The sequence below is a fragment of the Panthera onca genome, chromosome D2 (genome assembly GCF_046562875.1).
Source record: "Panthera onca isolate mPanOnc1 chromosome D2, mPanOnc1 haplotype 2, whole genome shotgun sequence".
Taxonomy (NCBI): Eukaryota; Metazoa; Chordata; class Mammalia; order Carnivora; family Felidae; genus Panthera; species Panthera onca.
Window position 1 is genome coordinate 27716529 of NC_138349.1, and position 21102 is coordinate 27737630.

A 21102-nucleotide genomic window follows, 5' to 3' on the forward strand; every position below is an offset into this window, starting at 1 on the left:
AGACTGTAACAAGTGATGTTTGTACAACCAAAGATGATATACTGTGGCTTAAGAAGAATAAAGTGGACTATGTTTTTAGGAAGAAAGAAAAAGAGAAAGAAAGAAGGAAAGAAAGAAAGAAAGGAAGAGAGACTTGTATAGTATATTAAAGCCAAATTCTTACTATTGGTAGAAGAACTTGTAGGTATAGGCAATACAGCAGGCAAAAAATCTTCCTGGAAAGCAAAATCAAATAAATCAAGAGACAGTGTTAAAAGTGCAAGCCCCGAGCATCATTTTGCACAGCCCTGTGTCCCCTCCTGAGCCCAGTGCACCCCGAGATGGCCTTGCTCTACATTTGTGGTCAGGTCCCCTTCTCTCCCCAATTCCCAAATCAGCAGGTAGTTGTGCTTACGGAAGTCGTGCCAGTCATGAGGGCGGCAGCGTCCGTGGCATCTCAAAGGGAACCAAACTGCAGGATGGGGCAGGGAGGGAAACTGAGTTGTGATCCAGGAGTTTACTGATCTTCCAGACCGTGCAGGTTTAAGACCTCTCTGATATCCCCACACTTCCCCCTCCCTCACCCCAAGGCATTTTTATTCAGACTAGGTTTATTTATTTGCTTTGAGTTTGGGGTGTGAAGGAGGAGAGGTGAGATGAAAGTGGACTCCAGATAACTGCCTAGATTAATTTCGGTCCCTCTGGACTCAACTTGTTGCCAAGATTTTAAGGGGCCTGATAGCTTACCATGGGTGCGTGTTGTGTTGTTTTTGTTTAAAATAGGTCATGCGCCCAGGAATGCAGTCAAACTATAATGGTGCCTGCCGGAAAGCTGAGAGGGAGGGGGCACAAGTGGGAAATGAGCCTGAGGCAAGAGAAGGAGGGCTGGGAAAATGGAAGTTCCACCAGGCCCACAGGCCGGTTAGAGATTCCCCTGAGTGTTAACAGCCCCGTGAGAGGTTTATTTACAGGGCACTAATCGTTTTGGGGGGAGCACCCCCACTTTACACTAGCAAGTGTGTTGGAGAAACTGCCAACCAGAGAGCATTTCAAAGAGGGGAACAAGGGTCCTTCTAGAATTCCAAGGGGCACCTGCTCTTGTCTTCTCAGGCACATCTGCTGCCTAGTTCCGCCGACCCCTTTGACTGGACTGTGACAGGTCCCACAGGGAGGGAGGGGTACCTGTTTTCAGAGGAAGATTTTTTTTATTCCTTCTGATTTCTCAGGTGCTAATAAGAATATACATATGATCCTGCCACCAGCTAGGGAAACTAACCATCAAAGATGATGGAATGGACAAAAGGGATGAAAAAGCTGAGCTGTTAAGCGGCTTTCAACAAAGTGGTACTATTTCTCAAGTCAAAGCCAAAAGGAGTGACTTAAAAAAGTCAAAATTTGATTTGAAGGACCAGAGCCAAGTACTGTGATTATGGCTTTCGTTGTGGGAGAGGACATCTGCACCTGCTGTTTGGTAGCAGCTTCTAAAGTTCAACTTTGAAAGTTTCTTGCTGCTGTGATCAGGCCCCCAGGGCAGTGCTTTGACCCTTAGTAAAGTGTCACTAAATGGTAGTTAAGTGACTAGAGAGAGAAGTATTGTCCTTAACTCAGTTCAGGAAATATATTGATTCTTTCCTCCTTGCCTCCTTCCTGCTATGATCCAGAATATTCAATTTTTGGTTTCACTTCCACGTATTAAATTAGACCTAACTCAAGAGGAGAGGTTAACTACAAAGGATGTCTTCTTTTATATCTGGGAAGGATTTGCAGATAACATTTGACAGGGAATCTAATCTTTCTCGTTAAGAGTTAAGTTCTTTTGGTCCATCCTATTAACTGTCTTTTACTTTCCTTAGTTCTTCATCCACCTGGTGGTGTGGGTTGCTCTCTAGCAATGTGAAACCAGGGACTGAATTCACCCAATGGACAAATTCAGTAATACATTTTAGCTTTAACGTGTGCACACCCAAACCCTAATCATTCAGCCTGAAAGAGGACTAATGTTTGACATTAGAAGAACAATTTTTAATAGTTGTAATTAAATTATTTAGAAGAAAAATAAATGATTATTGAATTAGCTTCAGGGAAGACACCATTAATCGATATTAACTACTACATATACTTATATTTAAAGAATTGACCAACTGTACTTTGTTTTCGTTGTCATTTTAAAGCCACAATTGTAAAAAAAATAAATAAAACAACAATTGTAAGAAATACTATCCTCATTTCTTGGGGGAAGATATTGACCATTAGAGAAGTTAGGTGACCAGAATTTTATAATTAGTAACAGGCAGAACTGGGATTTAGATCTTAGTTTCCTAAGTGTGCCTTTTGAGCTTTTCCCACAACTTCATTTATTCTACTCTTTAGTTAAAGGTAAATTGAGAGACCTAACTATCAACAATTATGTGAGAGACAGATACAGAAATATATTATGTGATATATGTGTGTGTGTGTGTGTGTGTGTGTGTGTGTGTGTGTGTGTGTATATATATATATATCACTCCAAAGTACCATCTATTTACCTCTTCTGACATGTTGTTTATAGAGACATAATTTTCTGTAGTGTCTCTTCACCTCTACCTTTATAAATTTGACTTAGCTTTAAAATTACCATTGCTTGCTATAGTCATTTCCAAAACGTTTTGCAGTCCCCACATTTGTCATTTCTAGTGGCAATATATTCCATTGCATTAGTATACTGGTCTCCCCCACAGACAAACATTTGGGCTATTTCCAGATTTTAGCTCAAATATATAGCCACAACTATAAATATCTTTGTAAAAATATATTTTTCTTTTGAGTTATTTCTTTGTGATTTAGTGCTCAAAGCGGGAATGCTGGGTCAGAAGCTGTCATTTAACAATTTTTCTCGACAGAATTCCTCTCTGAAAGACTGTACCAGTGTGCTACTAGCAATATATAACCAAACCCAAACCTTTCTATCAAACCAAAGCCAAGTTTCTGGTTTTTCCCTGTAATAATAAATGTGCGGTGGCACTTTAATAATTAGTTTAATATGCGTGTATGTGTTAATGTTGTGGGATGTTTCCCCAGTGTTTCGTCACATGGACACCATGTGATTGTTCTTACCTGCTGTTGGGTATGGATGACAGGGTATTAGAGACAGGATGTAATTCCAGTAAATCTCTATCTGCCCCTTAAAAGTTTTAGAGGTACAACTTGTACCTATAGTATTAATTGTTAATATTCCCATACTCTGTTGTTTTCATTTTAAACTCTTTAACCTTCTGCTCAGCATGTATGTATGTATGTATGTATTTATTTTTTAACATTTATTCATTTTTGAGAGACAGAGAGACAGAGCATGAGTGGGGGAGGGGCAGAGAGAGAACGGGGGGAGACAGAATCCGAAGCAGGCTCCAGGTTCTGAACTGTTGGCACAGAGCACGACGCTGGGCTTGAACTCACGAACCGCCAGATCATGACCCGAGCTGAAGTTGGATGCTTAACCAACTGAGCCACCCAGGCACCCCAGTGTTTATTTTTTTAAGTTTATTTATTTATTTTGAGAGAATGAAGGAGGGAAAGAGAGAGAGAGAAAAGAGAGAGAGAAAGAGAATGTGAACGAGGGAGGGGCAGAGAGAGGGAGAGAGAGAATCCCAAGCAGGCTCTGGGCTGTCAGACGCTCACAAATGATGAGATCATGACCTGAGCCAAAATTAAGAGTCAGACGCTTAACCCACTGAGCCACCCAGGTGCCCCACTTGGGATAGTATTTAAAATTTAAACACTTTAGGGGCGCCTGGGTGGCCCAGTTGGTTAAGCTTCCAAGTTCGCTCAGGTCATGATGTCATAGTTCGTGGGTTCAAGCCCCTCATCATGAGGCTCTGAGCTGACATCTGAGAGCCTGGAGCCTGCTTTGGATTCTCTCTCTCTCTCTCTCTCTCTCTCTCTCTGCCCCTCCTCTGTTCATGCTCTGTCTCTCTCTCAAAAAATAATAAGTAAATAATAAAATAAGTAAATACAAATAAAATTTAAACACTTTAAAATCTTCCAGTTAAAAAACTTTTATTATTTTTTATTAAATTTTTTTAAATGTTTATTCTTGAGAGAGAGAGAGAGAGAGAGAGAGAGTGCGCGTGAACAAGGGAAGGGCAGAGAGAGAGAGGGAGACACAGAATCCGAAGCAGGCTTCAGACTCTGAGCTGTCAGCACAGAGCCTGATGTGGGGCTGGAACCCATGAATGGTGAGATCATGACCTGAGCCAAAGTTGGAAGTTTAACCGACTGAGCCACCCAGGAGCCCTGAAAAGCTATTTTAAATTCACTTTCATTTTGCAAGGATTTATTATATTATTTATGAGATGTAAGAATCTAAATCAGTTTTTTTAATCTATTGATTTCCAGTTTTATCACCAGCATTATTATTTTAATGGGTATTTTCTTGTTCACCAAAATATTACATTGTAGAAAAATTGGAAAATATGTAAAAACGCAAAGAAAATAAAACACCCAAAGTTGGCTACCCACAGTTAACTATTTTAGAGTATATACTTCCCACGTTCTTTCTAGGCATGTATATTCCTCCTCCTTCTTTCTCATAAGGTTGGGAACATGGTATACAAACCCAATAGCACTGAGGAAGTAGAGATTTCTTTCCTTACTTTAAAACTTTACTTTGTTATATATTGGTTTATATCAGTCTGGGTCATTTCTGGCTTTCTGTATTTAAATTGCAGTATCAGCCAGTTTGCTTATTGCTTATTTCCAATGTCGTCTTTTTTTTTCCCCCGACGTCTTCTAATTGGATAGAATACAGGAAGTACAATTGCTTTATCAACAAATGTTTATTGATACTTACTATGCATAAAGCATTAGTAAATGAAAACAGTTCCTGGCACATCATAAACACCACATTAAATGTTTGTTAAATAATCTTTGGAATTATGATCCAGAGAGATTGAAACATTCTAAATCATTTTTTAAATAGTGTTCAATGGGATTAACTAAACTGTATTTACTATGTTGAAAGATTTTCTATAGTAAGGTCTGAAATAAAATATTGGGGCACCTGGGTGGCTCAGTAGTTTGGGCGTCTGACTCTTGGTTTGGGCTCAGGTCATGGTCTCACAGTTCCTCTGTTCGAGCCCCATGTTGGGCTCTATGCTGGCAGCGTGGAGCCTGCTTGGGGTTCTCACACCTAAATAGAGATATAAGGATATTTATAACAGCAGTATTTATAATAGCTAAAGTCTGGAAGCCCTTTAAATGTGAATCAGTAAAGGACTGGTCAAATGATGATTGAGTTACACAATAGAATTCTATGCAGCTGTTAAAGAGAATGAGATGGCTCTTAATGTATTGATATGAAATGCTTCCTGAGATATATTGTTAAGAAAGCAATGAGTAAAATAGTGTACTATTTTTTTATTTTTATTTTTAAATTTTTTTTAATGTTTATTTATTTTTGAGACAGAGAGAGACAGAGCATGAATGGGGGAGGGGCAGAGAGAGAGGGAGACACAGAATCGGAAGCAGGCTCCAGGCTCTGAGCCATCAGCCCAGAGCCTGACGCTGGGCTCGAACTCACGAACCGTGAGATCGTGACCTGAGCTGAAGTCAGACGCTCAACTGACTGAGCCACCCAGGCGCCTGTACTGTTTTTTTAAATTAAAAACTGGGTATATGTATAAATACATACCAATATAAATGCATCTACAGTATCTATCAGTCTATTGGCATTTTTTTTTTTTTACCTTGTGGATGTATCATTTTGTTAATCAAAAACAATTAGTTTATACAAATGAACAAATGAGATGAGATCAGGAGGTAGATAGAGTATTATTTATCTAGAAACGGATTAGGTATCTTCTCTTTCTGCCTACCAAAACCATCCTTTTTAATCTGTATTTGTCATAATCTTGTAAGCAGGACTTCACGGCTGCCTTTTGGTAAAGGGTAGTCAGTGTGAAGGCATAGCAGAGACGGGAGGAAATGCATGTTTCTCTCTTCTTTTCTCAATAGACCTGGTAGTTACCACTCCGTGTCCCAAGCAGCGTACCCTGTACCGTCCAGTGGAGCAGGCCAAGGAAACACAGGGGAGCTGTGGGGGCCTAAAATGAAATTTTCTTTTAAAAAAATGCTTGTTTGTTTAGAGAGTGAGGGAGGGGCAGAAAGAGAGAGAGAGAGAGTCCCAAACAGGCTGCATGCTGCCAGTGCAGAGCCCCACATAGGGCTTGATCCCACGAACCATGAGATCATGACCTGAACTGAAATCAAGAGTCAGACACTTAAGCGACTGAGCTACCCAGGCGCCCCCTAAAATGAAATTTTCAAATTCTTGCCCACAATTTCAGAATTCTGTCCCAAAGTGTACTTTCAGAGTGGCTTCGAGCTCTTCTCCCTACCCCCCTGCCACTCCAACCCAGTCACAGACTACACCATTCCTACGCTAGTGTGCTCTCGTATTCCTTACTGCTCTATTTTCCTTACCCAGAAAGCACTACTGACACCCCCAACATTTTCTTAAATGAAAAATTTAAAACAGCAAAGTTGAATGAATTATTCCACAGACACTTATATGCCCACGACCTAGATTCTACAATGAACATTTTAGTGTATTTGTGTTATCATGCATTTCAAAGTGAGTTGCAGATATCAGTACATTCCACCTATAAACACTACAGTATGCATGCATACAATTGACTCGTATATATATTAATTTATGGGTTTATATACAGGGGCTCCTGGGTGGCTCAGTCGGTTAAGCGTTTGACTTCGGGTCAGGTCATGGTCTCATGTTTCGTAAGTTCAAGTTCCACATCGGGCTCCAGGCTGACAGTGCAGAGCGTGACGTGCGGAGCCTGCTTGGATTCTCTCTTTTCCTCTCTCTCTGCCACTCCCCTGTGCACGTGCTCTCTTTCTCTCTCTCTCAAAAATAAATAAATAAACTTAATATTATATACAGCAAAATGCTCAAACTTTAATCTTAAGTGTATCATTTGGGGCATTTTTTTTTCCATTTGATGCATTTTTCGACAAATGCATATACACCTGTATAACCCAAATCCCTTTAAGATTTAGACACAGAATGTTGCTCCAGAAAGTTTCTACATGTTTCTTCCCAGTCAGTCCCCTTCCCAGTGGTAGGGTTCCCAGTGGTAATCACTATTCTGATTCTTCCACCATAGATTAGTTATCCTTCTTAATAATGCTTCACAATATCCTTCACATAATAATAATCCTTCTCAATATCCTTCACATAAATGGAATCATACAACATGAACTCTTTTGTGTAAGGTTGCTTTCATTCAGCTTTTGAGATTCACCCACATTACTGTGTATATCAATAGTACTTTCCTTTTTATTGCTGAGTAGCATTCCATTGTATGAATATACATCATGGGGTGTTTGGCCATTCTTCTGATGGCTGCCTGGGCTCTTTTCAACTTTGGGCTTTTACTACTAAAGTTCCTGTGAACATTCTTGTGCAAGTCTTTTTGTGGGTGTATGCTTTCTCCTGGGTATTTGCTAGGTCATAGAGTAGGTATATGTTTGGATTTATAATAAACTGTCAGACATTTTTCCATGATAGCTCTACCATTTTGCTTTGCCACCAAGATTGCAGGAGAGTTCCTTACTGGCCTTCAAAAAATATATATGCATATATATATATTTATGTGTGTATAATTATATATACATATACATGTGTGTGTATAATTATATATACATATATAAATGCATATACAATATATACATATACATATGTATACAGTTATACATATGTATTTATAATTTCTTAGTATTTTCTGGATATAAGCCCTTTGTCAGATATATATTTTGTGAACACTTTCCCCCAGAATGTGGTGTGTATATTCATTGTGGTAAGCAAAAATTTTTAATTTTGATAAAGTCTCATTCATTAGAGTTTTCTTGTATGCTATTGCTTTCTGTGTCTTAAGAGACCTTTTCCCAGGCCCCAAGTTGCAGAAATATTTTGATATATTTTCCTCTATCAGCTTTATAGTTTTAGATTTCATGTTTAAATCTATTTTGAATTAATTTTTCTGTATGGTGTGAGGTAGGAGTCAGAGTTTACTTTTTTCCTTATGGATAGCCAGTAGTTCCAGCACTGTTATCCTTTCTCCATTAGGTCGCTTTGGCATCACTATAGACACTGTAAAGGATAGGCTCTTCTCCTTGGCTTTCTTGGTTATCCCAGTGTGGAGAGAGAAAAGTTAATCCTTTCTCATGTCCTAACCCTGTCACTTATATCTAGATATATTCCAGATACTCCCAAGTTCTACCTCATAAGCCTATGGAATTTTCTCTGGTTGGCAATGAGTTGTAGTGACTGGATTATCTGTTCTGTCTGCACACAGGATGGCCAATGTCCCAGTGAAGGAACGGGTGAAGGTGTCTCAGAACTGGAGGTTGGGGCGCTGCCGAGAGGGGATTCTGCTGAAGTGGAGATGCAGGTAAGTAGCCTCTTGATTCTTTTTTTAAAATTTAATGTTTATTCATGTTTAAAAGAGAGAGCGTGAGTGAGGGAAGGGCGGGGGGGGGGGGCGGGCGGGGACAGAGGATCCAAAGTGGGCTCTGCGCTGACAGCAGAGAGCCTGATGCAGGGCTTGAACTCATGACCTGTGAGATCATGACCTGAGCCAAAGTCAGATGCTCAACCGAGTGAGCCACCCAGGTACTCCTTGACTCTTTCAAAGCTACCTGGAACAGAAAAGCATGCTGGGAAGTAAAATATCTGGTCTTAGCTAGAGTGTAAATGTGCCTGTCTTGGGTGGTGTGGCACTGGTGATCCTTTAAACATCACAAAGCAGGCATCAGAGGGACAATTTTTTTCACATTGGTAAAAATTGCCATCAAATGTGCTTTATTTAAACAAATTCCACACGTTTATGATTATAAAAATAACAAATGTTTATTGTAGAGATTTGAAAAAATAGAAGTTTGAAGAAAATAAAACTTACATATAATGCAACCACTCAGAGGTAACCCCTATTAACTTACCTCATCAAAAGAGTTAAATGAAGCCAGTATTTCAACCCATCTTGTTTTATAATTATTTTTCTTTAAATCTACTCTACAGAGCTATGCTTCACTCCTGGTGTCTGTTAGCCCTCTCCCCTACTTTATTAAGAAGGCAAAATAGGATCTAAAGGCTTGGCTGTAGATGTTACGGGAGATAGAACTCAGAACTGCTAGGAAATTTAGACAGTGGCTTTGGACTGCTAATGCCACAAATCTTATGCTTCATTGATGCTACATTATTTCATAGTTATCATCTGACTCCCTGCCAAGCAAGTGCTCCTCGATGATTGGTCGGAATGGTTAAGGAGCATCGTGGTTCCTCATTCCAGGTTGACCTGTGCTTGTGCTGAGAGATACTGACCGGCTTCTTCATCTGATGACCCCTTCTCTCTTGCTTGTGTCCAGTTCCTGCTGTTTTCATGGCTGGTGGTGGCTGTGAATTATGTGGGGGTACTGGTCGTGGTGGTGACTGTAGAGAAACTACTAGGGAGAAAGACGGATTTTTATGATGAAAAACTGTACTCTCTGCTTCCCGCTTTTGCCTTTTAATATCAGAAAGTAGAGTTTATTTCTCTATCAAGGTTTTGTCCCTGACGTCTTTTTTGGGGCTGGTTTCAAAGCAGTTTGGCAAATAAACACACAAAGCAGTTACCAGGCTGCCCCGGGATTCTCCACCGTTCACCTGGCATGAACCTGGTTTCTTGTCCTCGGCAAATGGCTGTTTACCAGATGGCTCTACACACATGCATTCCAACCCCTTCTGCTTGCTCCCCACTTGAGTGTGCCACAAACTCGTGCAAGGGGATGTTGAAGAGGGAAGTGCATAATGAGTGAGAATGTAGGCATCGCTACCTACTCAACACATGTTCTATATAATATATGCACACACTTGTAAAAACCTCCTGAGCAGAAACTCAGCTACTACAAAGTCCAAGCTGCATTTAATGGCCCGTCAAGTCAATTTGCAGAACTTTTCCACATTCCCATGACGCTTGTATTAAGGAGTCTGGGGAAGAAACACAGCCCAGTTTGCTCAGACAGGCTTGGCAGTGGGAGATGGTGTCTCTGTAAATGGGGATGAATCAGCCGTCCCTAAGCCTTGCTTGGGACCTGGTAGCTCCAGAACTCCTCCATAGAGTAGGACAGGCTGCTGGGTTGTCTGCCTTGGGGAAGGGGCTTAGTCCCCACCAGAGAGCCTGGGGTCTGGCAGAGTCTTCTTTCTTCTTGAGGCTCACTCTGTGCCATGGGACTGGCCTGTGGCTTCTAAGCTTTCTTCCTTTTGTTGGATTGTGGAGGGAATCTTTAACTACTTGTGGATTTCTCTTATCAGCTGCCTGGGAGAGCTGACTATTTCTCCATAACCCCTGAACTGTAGCGGACTGCTGCGAAGCCGTTTTTCCATTGCCCCACTTACCCTCTAATACCGAAACGTAGATATCCCCTGTGTGGAGCTGGATATGTAACCAGTACATTAGCATCCTTTCCTAAATGGTTTTATTCCTTTCACTTATAAATGGCCCCTTTGCTCTAGCGGGATAAGGGAATGGGGCTTCTCAGGGCTCACTCTTCTCTTTTCTCCATCTGCTCTGTTGGGGAAGAGGTATGTATGGGAGTCTTGGAACCTCGAAAATTATCACTTAACACTTCAAATCAGTGAGGATGTGTAATGAAAGAAAATCACTTTCTCTGGGTGGAAGATTTGTTTTTGACCCTGTCCATGCCCCAGTCATTATAGTCGCTGAGCTCTGCCTCCCCAAAAGAAATCTAAGTTGCCAGTAATTCAGGTCTTAAGCATTTTCCCATTAAAAGTGATATCTAATTGGTCGTTTAATTCTGACTCTGTTTTAGAAAGTCCAGAGAAGATTAGGTTACTACAAAGCTCAGTCTCTCTAGTTGTCTGAGGGTAGCCTACGGGGAGGTAATTTTAAAGGAGAGGAGGGGGGTAAAGTGCAGGTTATTCTCACTACGTTGAGAATCGGTCAGCCTCTCTAAAGATTGAAGTCAACTTTTCATGCTGTATCTTGATGATCTTTAAATTGTGTTTTATATCTCTGCAGTCAGATGCCCTGGATGCAGCTAGAAGGTGATTCTCTGTACATATCCCAGGCTAATTTCATCCTGGCCTATCAGTTCCGCCCAGATGGTGCCAGCTTGAACCGTCGGCCCCTGGGAGTCTTTGCTGGGCATGATGAGGATGTTTGCCACTTTGTGCTGGCCAACTCGCATATTATCAGTGCAGGAGGGTAAGTGCCGCAGAGTTCTCCTCCTTCTTCCTTAGCATTCTTCAGGGAACTTCTGCCTGCCTGCCTCTCGCTTTTCTGTCTCAACTCCAAAGGGATGAGGAGGGAGACCATAAGAAGAGGGAGTGTTTTGTTTTTTTTTTTTCCATTTGAAGCAGAGAGATTTACCAAAGACACTTAATAGGGTTAGCCAGAGAAGGAAAACAGGAAGAGCCTTTAATGAAAAGTGAAGCTGGTTGTGATACTCTCGAGGGGGAAATTTGTTTTGTCTCTCAGCTCTGTTCAGCCCCAAGTGTACTGAGGAAGTAAAGTTATCTCGAAGCTCAGCACCTTATTTTGAGCTGAGTTGCCTAAAACTTAGCAGATTTGGACATCACTAGAGACTCGGGCTGCTTCCGTAGCTTTGTTCTCTTCTGACAGAGAGAATAATTGGCTATTGGGGATGGGCTCCTTATTTCTTTTTTTTTTTTTTTTTTTAATTTTTTTTTTTTAACGTTTATTCATTTTTGAGACAGAGAGAGACAGAGCATGAACGGGGGAGGGGCAGAGAGAGAGGGAGACACAGAATCGGAAGCAGGCTCCAGGCTCCGAGCCATCAGCTCAGAGCCTGACGCGGGGCTCGAACTCACGGACCGTGAGATCATGACCTGAGCTGAAGTCGGAGGCTTAACCGATTGAGCCACCCAGGCGCCCCTCCTTATTTCTCTCCTAGAGATGGGAAGATTGGTGTTCATAAGATTCATAGCACCTTCACTGTCAAGTACTCGGCTCATGAACAGGAGGTGAACTGTGTGGATTGCAGAGGGGGCATCATCGTGAGCGGCTCCAGGGACAGGACGGCCAAGGTGAGTGGTGTCCCCCTTAGGTACTGTTATTCCCTCCTGTCTATAGGGAGTGGGGTGGGAGAGGGTGGATAGGGCCTTGAGTCTTGGGATTGGCTGAGGGCATTGGGTGGGGGCAGCAGGGGGACAACACGATAAAGGACTCACTTATGTGCCTCTGGCATGCGGCTGGCCATGCCAGGCTACATCCCTGCCAGCTGGCCTGAGAAAGGAGTGGACAGTGGCTGGGAAGCTTGCCACTCACTTGAAATGTGGCGTGAACTCAAAAACAGAGGGCCTGGCCAGCTTTTCCTCCCTGAGCTGAATTTCCTCAAGTTTGTGGGTTGAGTTCTGACCCCAATATTTTATTTTAAAATCTCCCTCCTTTTGCTTGCTTTCTGTTTAGGGAGGTTAATTTTTCACCACCTTGTTTATAAGCAATCAGGCTGATAATTAAAATGTGTTTTTACTGCTTCTCTGGAGAGTGATGTGGTCAGTAAGCAGTAGAAAGATGAGGAGAGAAAGGCGTTTTTGGTGCGTCATTGCCAAACTGCCTGGTCTACGGTCAGACATCTGCCAAGGCAAAACAGAATGAGGTTGAGAAGTAGTGTGACCTCTGCTTTATGGACTCCACTCACCCACGTTTGGGTCAAACAGGCCTCCACCCATGACACAGAGAAGAACTTCTGTCTCCACCCCTGTGTCCCGCAGCCCCAGGCAGGGCCCGCACACGCCTGGTCCTTTGGGGCTGCTGTGGGAACTCTGCTGACAATTAAGCTGAGGTGCAGGAGGCCTGGTAGTATCTTACTCGCCTGTTTCCTCTCAGCATCTGGAGATCATAGCGCCAACAGGAGCAAGATGCCTGTTCGTGTCAGCAAACGGGCCTCTGAGACACCTAGGGAGGGTCTCAGGAGAGGGCAGTGGCACTTTTTATTCACTAGCTTTTCTGACTCCACGTACCCTCTGGTGATTACTCCTTCCTATAAACATGCCACCAATTGATATAAAAAGAAGGGCTACGTATGTTCCTTTCTATTTACGGAAGCTTCTCCTCCCTTGGCTGTTTTCTTCCTAACACTTTGCATTCTGTCAGAGAGACATGCTCACCAGCACAGGAAGCCTGAGAAAAATCCAGAAAACCTTTGAACTAACTTGGAAACTGAAGTTCCTATTGCCTGTTTCCCATTCCGTCCACCCTATCCTTACTTCAGGGTTCTGATTGGTCGCTGTCGTTTTACCATTCCTTGAAAAGACACTGGCCTTAACTCGCTGTACTCCTCAGAAATCAATTTGCATAAAAATCTTTTTGGCACATGTGGCCTAAATATTCCCATCTCCTGGCATCTTCCTGTCATGGCTTCGAGCTTCCCCTGGCTCCTCCTTCTCAGTGACGTCTCTTCTAGTCTCTTCTCTGTGGTCTGATACCCAGAGCAGCATAAACTAAGCTTTATGACCACAGGTAGCAATTCAGGGGGATGGGCTGCTATTCTAGTCAGGGGACAGCATCTTTATTTGGGATATTGGATTTGTTTCATGCTTGAAGTACCAACACAACCCCATTTAGTGGATTCGATTTTTTTTTAAGCGTTAAAACAGGTACTTTCTAAATTCTAAAATTGTCACTGCAGCACATCGTATTCCTTTTGAGGATTTCTTTGAAGACAGTGACAGAATTCTCCCCCCGGGTTCTTCACCTCCAGAAAACTGGTCGGCTATCTACGGGCTCCCTGGTGACTTCTGGGCCCGCTCATCTTTTCAGACTTCTGGATGCTGCTTCTGTTCCCGCTATGTGGTTGTCTTTGCCTCTAGCCGCCTTCGTCTTCCTGACCCATTTCCACGCTACCCACAGCCAGTCTTTTCTAGCCAGGTTTCCATGGCTTTTCGGTGGCTTCTGCAGTTCTGTAGCTGCTTCTAATATGCCCAAACCTATGCAAGAACTTAGGCAAACTCATGTTTGCCTGTAAAGATCTATAGCCTGTTTGTTGGGAGTTCCCCCAGATAGCTACTGTGTTTTAGAAAAGAGATTGTTTTATTGGGGTGAAAGGAACTAAAACATTTTCTTCGTAAGACTTCTGAGTTCTGAGTTAGCGACTGCTCAGATTCTTCCTCTCCCTGCCCCTCCCCGCCCCTGCCAACCCTACTTTCAAGCTTATTGAGACTCTGTTTGGATTGCCCCTCTGGGCTTTAGTGAGGCCAGCCCCATCCTGAGATGTTATAGGAATGTAGGAATGTTCTTCGTGGGCCTGGGCTGGTTCTGACCATTCTTTCATTGCCTCCTTATTTCTCTGTTCTTTCATTCATTCTTTTAAGTGCCAACTGTATGCAGGGCTTAGTGTACAAGGCAGTAGGGTTTTTCAAAGGTAAGGAAGAGACTGCCCCTCTTTTTAAGGGGAGCTGAGATGTGCGTGCAGTGGCTGCGAAGCTGAGGGGAAGTGGCCAGGACTGTCAAGTGTAAGCCTCTAGGGCCAGAGAGTTCAGGGGTGGAGAGATCACATCTGCCTTGAAAGGGGAGAATTTATGAAGGAGGGAACATTTGAACTTGGTTTGTTTTTTCTTTTTCTTCTTGTAGTTATTTTTCAATGCATAGGTTTGCTTGTTTGTTTTGTAACTGTATACAGTGTAACCAGGCACGATGCTAAGCCCTTTACATTTGTTCATTTTCTCCTTTTATCCTTTAGGTTAATTTTATCCCTACATAATTATGCTTGTAATATATTGTGGATAGCCAATATACCCTACTGTATCTACTTTATTTTATAAAGTTTCCTATTATTATTACAAATTATTTGTGTCATCTTTAATGGCTTAATAAGTAATAAGAACCACCATTGTTGGGTGCCTAATCCCTTCCAAACGCTGTGCTATTACTGTGCCAGGTGCTTTATACATATCTTGACATTTCTGTAGCCCTCAAAAGATAGATATTATTTCCCATTCTACACACGAGGAAACTGAGGCTAAGAAGTCTTGAAATATCCCTAAGATCAGAGATGATAAGTAACAACTGGGTTCAAACCCAAATGGGTCTGATTCTAAAGCCCATGCGTGCTCTTTCTGCAACCATAGGCTGCAGGGAATATTTTTACCACACAGGCTTCTCTTTGTTTTAGAATTATTTTCTTAGGATAGAATCTCAGCAAGAGAATTACTGAGTGTAAGGCTTCGGTCATTTTAAGGGTCCTGATACATATTGTCAACTGCTTCTTAAAAGGACTATGTGAATGCCCACCTCCACTGAGATATGTCTTTTCCAGGGAAGGGTTTGTTTTGGATTTGACCACTGAGGGTGAAAGTGTGATCAGCATATTGTTGTCAACTCCTGTCCCTCAGGCATCATGACACTCGGGTTTGTGGCTTTCCCAACATCGGCTCAGAATTGGCAACATGCCTCCTGAGCCACTCCCGGAGGCCAGGAACCTTGTTCTGTGGTTTGTACGGTGTTGGAATCCACCAGCCCGTCCCGGGGGAGGGGGGGTGGGGGTGGCACTGGTGAGTCCAGGACTGGAGTTGTCCCCATAGATGTTGTAATCAGAGTCCTTAGTGTCTCCTCACCTTCCAACCCACCTCCTAGGGAGTTCGCATCTGAGGAAAGGCAAACCACTCTTCCAGGCCTGGACTATCTGAAAGAAGACAGTAGAAACGCCTCTAGTTACTAGCAAAGGGGCCTGATTGTAGATCCGGAAGAGTAAGCCAGAATCATGGCACTCCAGGAAAGTTGTGGTATTCACTTTTGTTTTCTGCCCCTCCTTGTTCAGAATCTTCTTAAGTTTATTTTCTTTTCCCTGTGTTGGAAATAACTCATATATACCTTTTATACATACACAAGATCGAAAACACTTTCTCCTTTTATGGGGAAGACATGTCATGTGACCCCAAGAAGGCAAGACCACCCCCACTCCATCACCTGCCCCTTAAATTCAAGGAATGTTTCCTGAAAGTTCTTCCATCTAAGGTCCTGACTGGCTTTTGTGTGTTCCCCTTATAGCACGGCAGGGACCTTGAGAGGTCATTGATCCATCTGGCTGCCCCAGGATCCCTCCTTGGCTGCTGTCTGGGACAGCCCTGTACATTTGAGGCTTCCTTTCTGTTTGGTTAGAGGCTTATTTCCCTGACTGTGTCATCTAGGGTTGGGTGAGGTGAGGGGGGCCTTGTGCTTAATGGGAGATTTCTAAATGCACTGGCTGCTGAGAGGGCTCCCTGAGTGTTGATTAGAGTTAAGCCCGGAGTGGCTGCTAATGTACATTCCTGACTGATAGGGACCAGATAATGTGCTCCAAGCAATATTTTTAACCTGTAGGAGATATGGAAGCTTAAAAGAGTTAAGCTTTTCTGCTACTTTTGGTGACACTAGGTGCTAAATTCCCTGCCGACATGAATAGCACTGGATCCTGGGCATTATCAACAAACAAACAAGAACATACCACCTTCGTGCCTAGAAGCCTCTCTTCTTCCTCCGTTCTCCCCTTCTCTTGTGTCTTCCTTTTTGCTCCTCTCTCTTAATTCTGCTGTGATTCTGTCTTTGTTCCCCCATACTGTGCCTTGATCATCATCCTTCTCCCTACCTCCCAAAGGAAAATCTGGGTGAGAGATAGGAAAGAGGAAAACCCACCAGCACGAGGAGGTTGTTGAGAGAGGCAAGCCGCACCTGCTCACCCGGCTTCATCACGTCTCAGCTGGAGTGTGGAGCTCCTGATTCCCTGCTATAAAATTGGGTGGTGAAGAGAGCTCTCAAGTGGATGTTGAGGAGGGCGGTTCTGCCTGGGAGTCAGGTAGGCGAGCCGGAGGCTGGGGAAGCCTCTCGGCTCATACGTTGAGCTCTGTGTCTGCAGGACAGAGAGGATTCTCCACTTCCCCACCGCCCTGGGGATGCTCACCCCACGTCCCAATCCCAGGCGATGCTGACGAGAGCATCTCTTCTGCTGTTTCCAGGTATGGCCTTTGGCATCAGGCCGGCTGGGGCAGTGCTTACACACCATCCAGACCGAAGACCGAGTCTGGTCCATTGCTATCAGCCCATTACTCAGGTAAGGGAGACGTTTTTGGATATGGTTTTGTCCTGTATAATAATGCTTTTATTTTATGAGGTTGGGTGGGCTAGAAAGCTCGTCCACCTGTATATTCTAGGTTGCTTTAAGCCTCTCTCCTGGAGATTTTGAAAATCCTCCAGAGACCTAAGGTGTGTGGCTCACATCATATATGTGTGAGGTGGAGACAACATCCCAGGGGCTAACTTCCTGGGTGTCTACCCCAGAAACGGTGAAGGAAAAGATACTGTTAAAATGTAACTGACTCCAGTTGTTACAAGAGTGCCCCTTCTGGAGCATATGCTCTCTGGAGTCGCTTCCAAAGCAGAGGCCTGTTAGCACTCCTGGGAAGTGACCACACCGGCCAACCTGCTCTCACAACCCACATCTGTGGTTTGTTCCCCTTGGAAAATGTCTTCTAGAGTATCGCTTACAGAGCTGAGTCATCCGGAGAGGCGTGGGGCCCATGTCCAATTGGGCCCTCATCCAGAGACATGTATGTGGGGTAGATTGAGCATCATAGCAGACATGCCAAATTTTTGGTGGTAGCCTTACCTTCCCCCTTGGCCTGTCTGTATTTCTGTGGCTTCACCTCTAAGTGAGTGAGCTTTGCATCCTGACTTCTGCTTTCCAGGCTTTCTTGAACCAAGGCAGAGTCTCTCTCCTCCCCAGCAGGGTACATAGACTCCCTCCTGCACCTGCTCCATCAGACGGTTTGTTTTTCTAGGGTCTTCCCCCTCACTGCCTTCGTCCCTGACTCCCCACCTAACGAGCAGTGGGAAAGCTGGGGGGCTGCCACTCTCCTGCCCTGGGTTTAAGTCTGTCGCTCGTTTTACGAGAGAGTGGGTTCCCCACCTTGCTCAGCCCCCTTCAGCCTCTTTCTCCTTACTCCACGGAGCCTGCACCCCTCCTCCTGCCCCCTTCTGCAACTCCCTTTCAAATTTTTTTTCTTTCTAAAGAATTAGAGCCGATTAGCCACGTCATTAATTCTTCAATTTGACGGCTGATATAGCAGGACCTGAAACACACTGCTGACCCCAGAGAATGGAGACCCCGTTCCTTAGCATATTGACGATGAGAGAAGTTAATTAAAATTCCACAGAGCGGAGGTGTCGGCTAACCTATAAACCTGTCGCTGTTCAGAACAAATCATTCTAGCAATCCTAGGAAAGCGGGAAGGCAAGACCAGCAGGGAGTAGAGAGGCCTAAGTGTGTGGGAGCGGAGGGCGGAGAACAGAGCCGTTGAGCACTGTCCTCTCCGCAGTTTCTTTCCACTGCTGCCCGTTTGAAAGCCAGTTGGTCAGGCTTGGGGGCCTGTGGGCTGGGTATGTGTGAGGACTGAAGGGACCTGTGGGAGGTGGCAGATGGGCTGGTGACTGCCCTGTGGACTTCTGCTGGCTTTGGACTAGGGAGAGCTGGGCTGGGGCCGGTGGTAGAGGGGAAACCCTTCAGGGCTGGAGATTGAGGCCAAAGAACACGGCCAGGCCCTCTCAGCACCCCATCCCTTAGTCCTCTACTCTGGCCACCTCTCTGGAATGTGGTGGGCTACCCTTTCACAGTAGAACACGTGTTGAAGCACGTGTTCGCTTTAACAGTTGAAGATCGTGTCTGTGAAAGAGGTTGAGGACAGAGTCTAGCCCGTCATTAAGAAGCCTTTTCGAATACAGTAAACGGAGTTTTGTTTTGGCCACAACTTGCAGACTGGCTTTGAGGAAGGACTTAGCTTTCAGACAGTACTAGCATTAATCTACCACAGCCCGCACTACCAGCTGCTGCTGAGCATTCGCCATTCGCCCTGTGCCAGAACCTTTGCCGAGTCCTTGATATGCTTCATCTTCAGTGAAAACCTGGGTCTTTTGTTTTCTCATTCTCCTCCAGAGGCTTCTTGTCCTCTTGGTGGCCTGCCTTGGCCCTAGGGTGACGCTTGCTCACCCGACCGGACCATAGTTGTTCGAGATGACCGCTTCCCCAGCTTGACTCTTTGAAAATAGTTTGCACTTGGGGCCATGTCTTTACTAGAGGGCCATGGTATATGCTGCTATTCTCTCTACCCCATTTTCTTTTACCCTGAAAAGTACTGGGATAGGGATGTTTCATCCTATTATTAGATCCATTTCTTCTCCCTGCGTCCATGAGTTTGAACCTTTCAATGAGCTCATCCATTTTCCCAGTCTGGGGAGACACTGCCTCCTAGCCTCGGGGTCTGTGCTGGAACACTGGGGTTCTGCTTTGCCTCCACCAGCAGGGTAGCCTCGGGAAGCCGTGCCCTTCTCTGAGCCTGTTTCCCCAACTATTAAATGAGAATACAGTTTCCTTTATAGGCTTTACTAGATTATTGTGAAGATGACCTGAAATAATGAGTAAGAAAATGCTCTGCAAAGCCAGAAGGGCTATCTCCTTATGGCAACCAGAATCTCTCCTCTTGGGGACAGCCTTTGTTTCAAGGCTTTAGTTGCTGTCTCTCACATCTCCAGCTTTGCCGGGGGCTTCTCCTGGCCCTCCTGGAGTTCCCCTCCTCCTCAGCAGTCTTCTTGAGGTGGGAACTCTGCAGGAATCTCTTTCCTTCCCCCCCCCCCACCCCCATAGTGTTTCTGTCCTCGCTGTCTTCTCTTCCCCTCCCCGCCACCCTCTCTGTTGAGTATGGTCGTTGGTATGTATGAGTATGGTCGCAAGTGTGGCCACTAATGGGATGTGACCATGAACTTCTCACGAAGAACATGAGTGGAGGTGGGCAGCAGCTGTCCTCTAGGTCAGGTGTCCCTGGGTTACCCGACGACTTCCCAGTCTCTCACTGCTCCCTTGTACCTCTCTTTAGAAGGCACCTGAATGGTTAGGAGACCTGCCGCATCCCTTTTCTCAATCTGTTTCTTCTGTTGAAAACCATTTGTGAGAGCTTTGCGTCGTATTTATCTAGATGCTGGGGCTGGCTGCCTTCTTTCCTTATGCGTGTGCTTAGACACTTGTAGCAGGAAGCAGGAAACCTCAAGCCTCCGGCTTTATTTGAGGTGCTCCTGCTGGGAGAAAGCAGGTATTCCGTCCCATGTCCAAATGTCACCTTTCCTTCCTTCCATGACCTTGAGTTCTTGATCCGTAAACAGCCATGGAGGGTGATATTTAATACCAGATATGTGCTTAGAGCTGTGTTTAGGTACTCAAAACCACAGAAGGAAAACCAGTAGTCTCCACAGGAGGGTGGCAGACAAGGACCTTTTTCTCTACCTCTTGTGTGCCCTCCTACCCGTCTTCTTGCCCTGACGCCAATAATCCTGTTTTTAAGATTCATGACTTACAGGTGAAGCCCTCCTGTAGCGGAGGCCCAGCCTGGAGCTTTTGATGAGTGAGAGAAGGGCTGTGGGAGGCTCACCTGCGGTGGGAGGGTATATGTCTGGGTATGACTGCGGATCTCACAAACAACCTCCCCAGGTCACGTTGGATGCTGAGCACTTTTCCATGAGTAACACAGAAACGCAGAGTTTTAAAAATGTGCAATAAGTTTTGTTGCCACTTAAAAATTATTTCCAAAAGGAAACTATTTCCAGCTGAATAAAGTTGGCCAACACTCAAGAGTGAGGAAATACAGAACTGTTGAAGACTCCATTTCCTTCCCTCTGACTTTCTATCCCTTCCTTCCTTCTTTCCTTCCTTCCTTCCTCACTCCCTGTGTAATGACTGAACTTGGTATGTGGAAGCGCCTGTGAGGATCCTACTCCGTGGCGGGGTGAGATGGGCGTGTTGCTGTAATGGCTCCCAGCTGATGCTAAGTGCTCAAAACTCAGCCATCTCTGGTTGAGGGGGAAGGGGGTACCACCACCACCACGCCCCTCCCCCGCAGAGGGAGAAATTGAGGCCCAGGGAAGGCGGACTCAGGGCACACGTGGCATGGGGCAGAAGAGGTGGCAGTTGGTGCTCAGGCCTCCAGCCTGTGGCCCGTACTGTGGTGCGGAGGGCTGGCCACAAGGCAGGCCCCAGGTCGCTGCTGTGCCTTCATCCACCGGCATGGTGGACGGAAGTTGTGGCCCTTGAAAGGCT

At 44.6% G+C, this 21102-nt stretch overlaps 1 protein-coding gene across 6 annotated transcripts in view; it reads left to right on the forward strand.

Annotated features, from left to right (window-relative positions):
• The window catches only part of FBXW4 (F-box and WD repeat domain containing 4), an 80872-nt gene that overhangs the window by 10887 nt on the left and 48883 nt on the right, over positions 1–21102 (forward strand). For all 6 annotated transcript variants that reach the window (XM_078434752.2, XM_060641692.3, XM_060641693.3 and 3 more), the window contains exons 2-5: positions 8325–8420; positions 11046–11231; positions 11941–12073; positions 16979–17073. In XM_078434752.2, coding sequence (XP_078290878.2) covers positions 8325–8420; positions 11046–11231; positions 11941–12073; positions 16979–17073 — 510 coding nt within the window. The remainder of the gene's footprint in view (positions 1–8324; positions 8421–11045; positions 11232–11940; positions 12074–16978; positions 17074–21102) is intronic.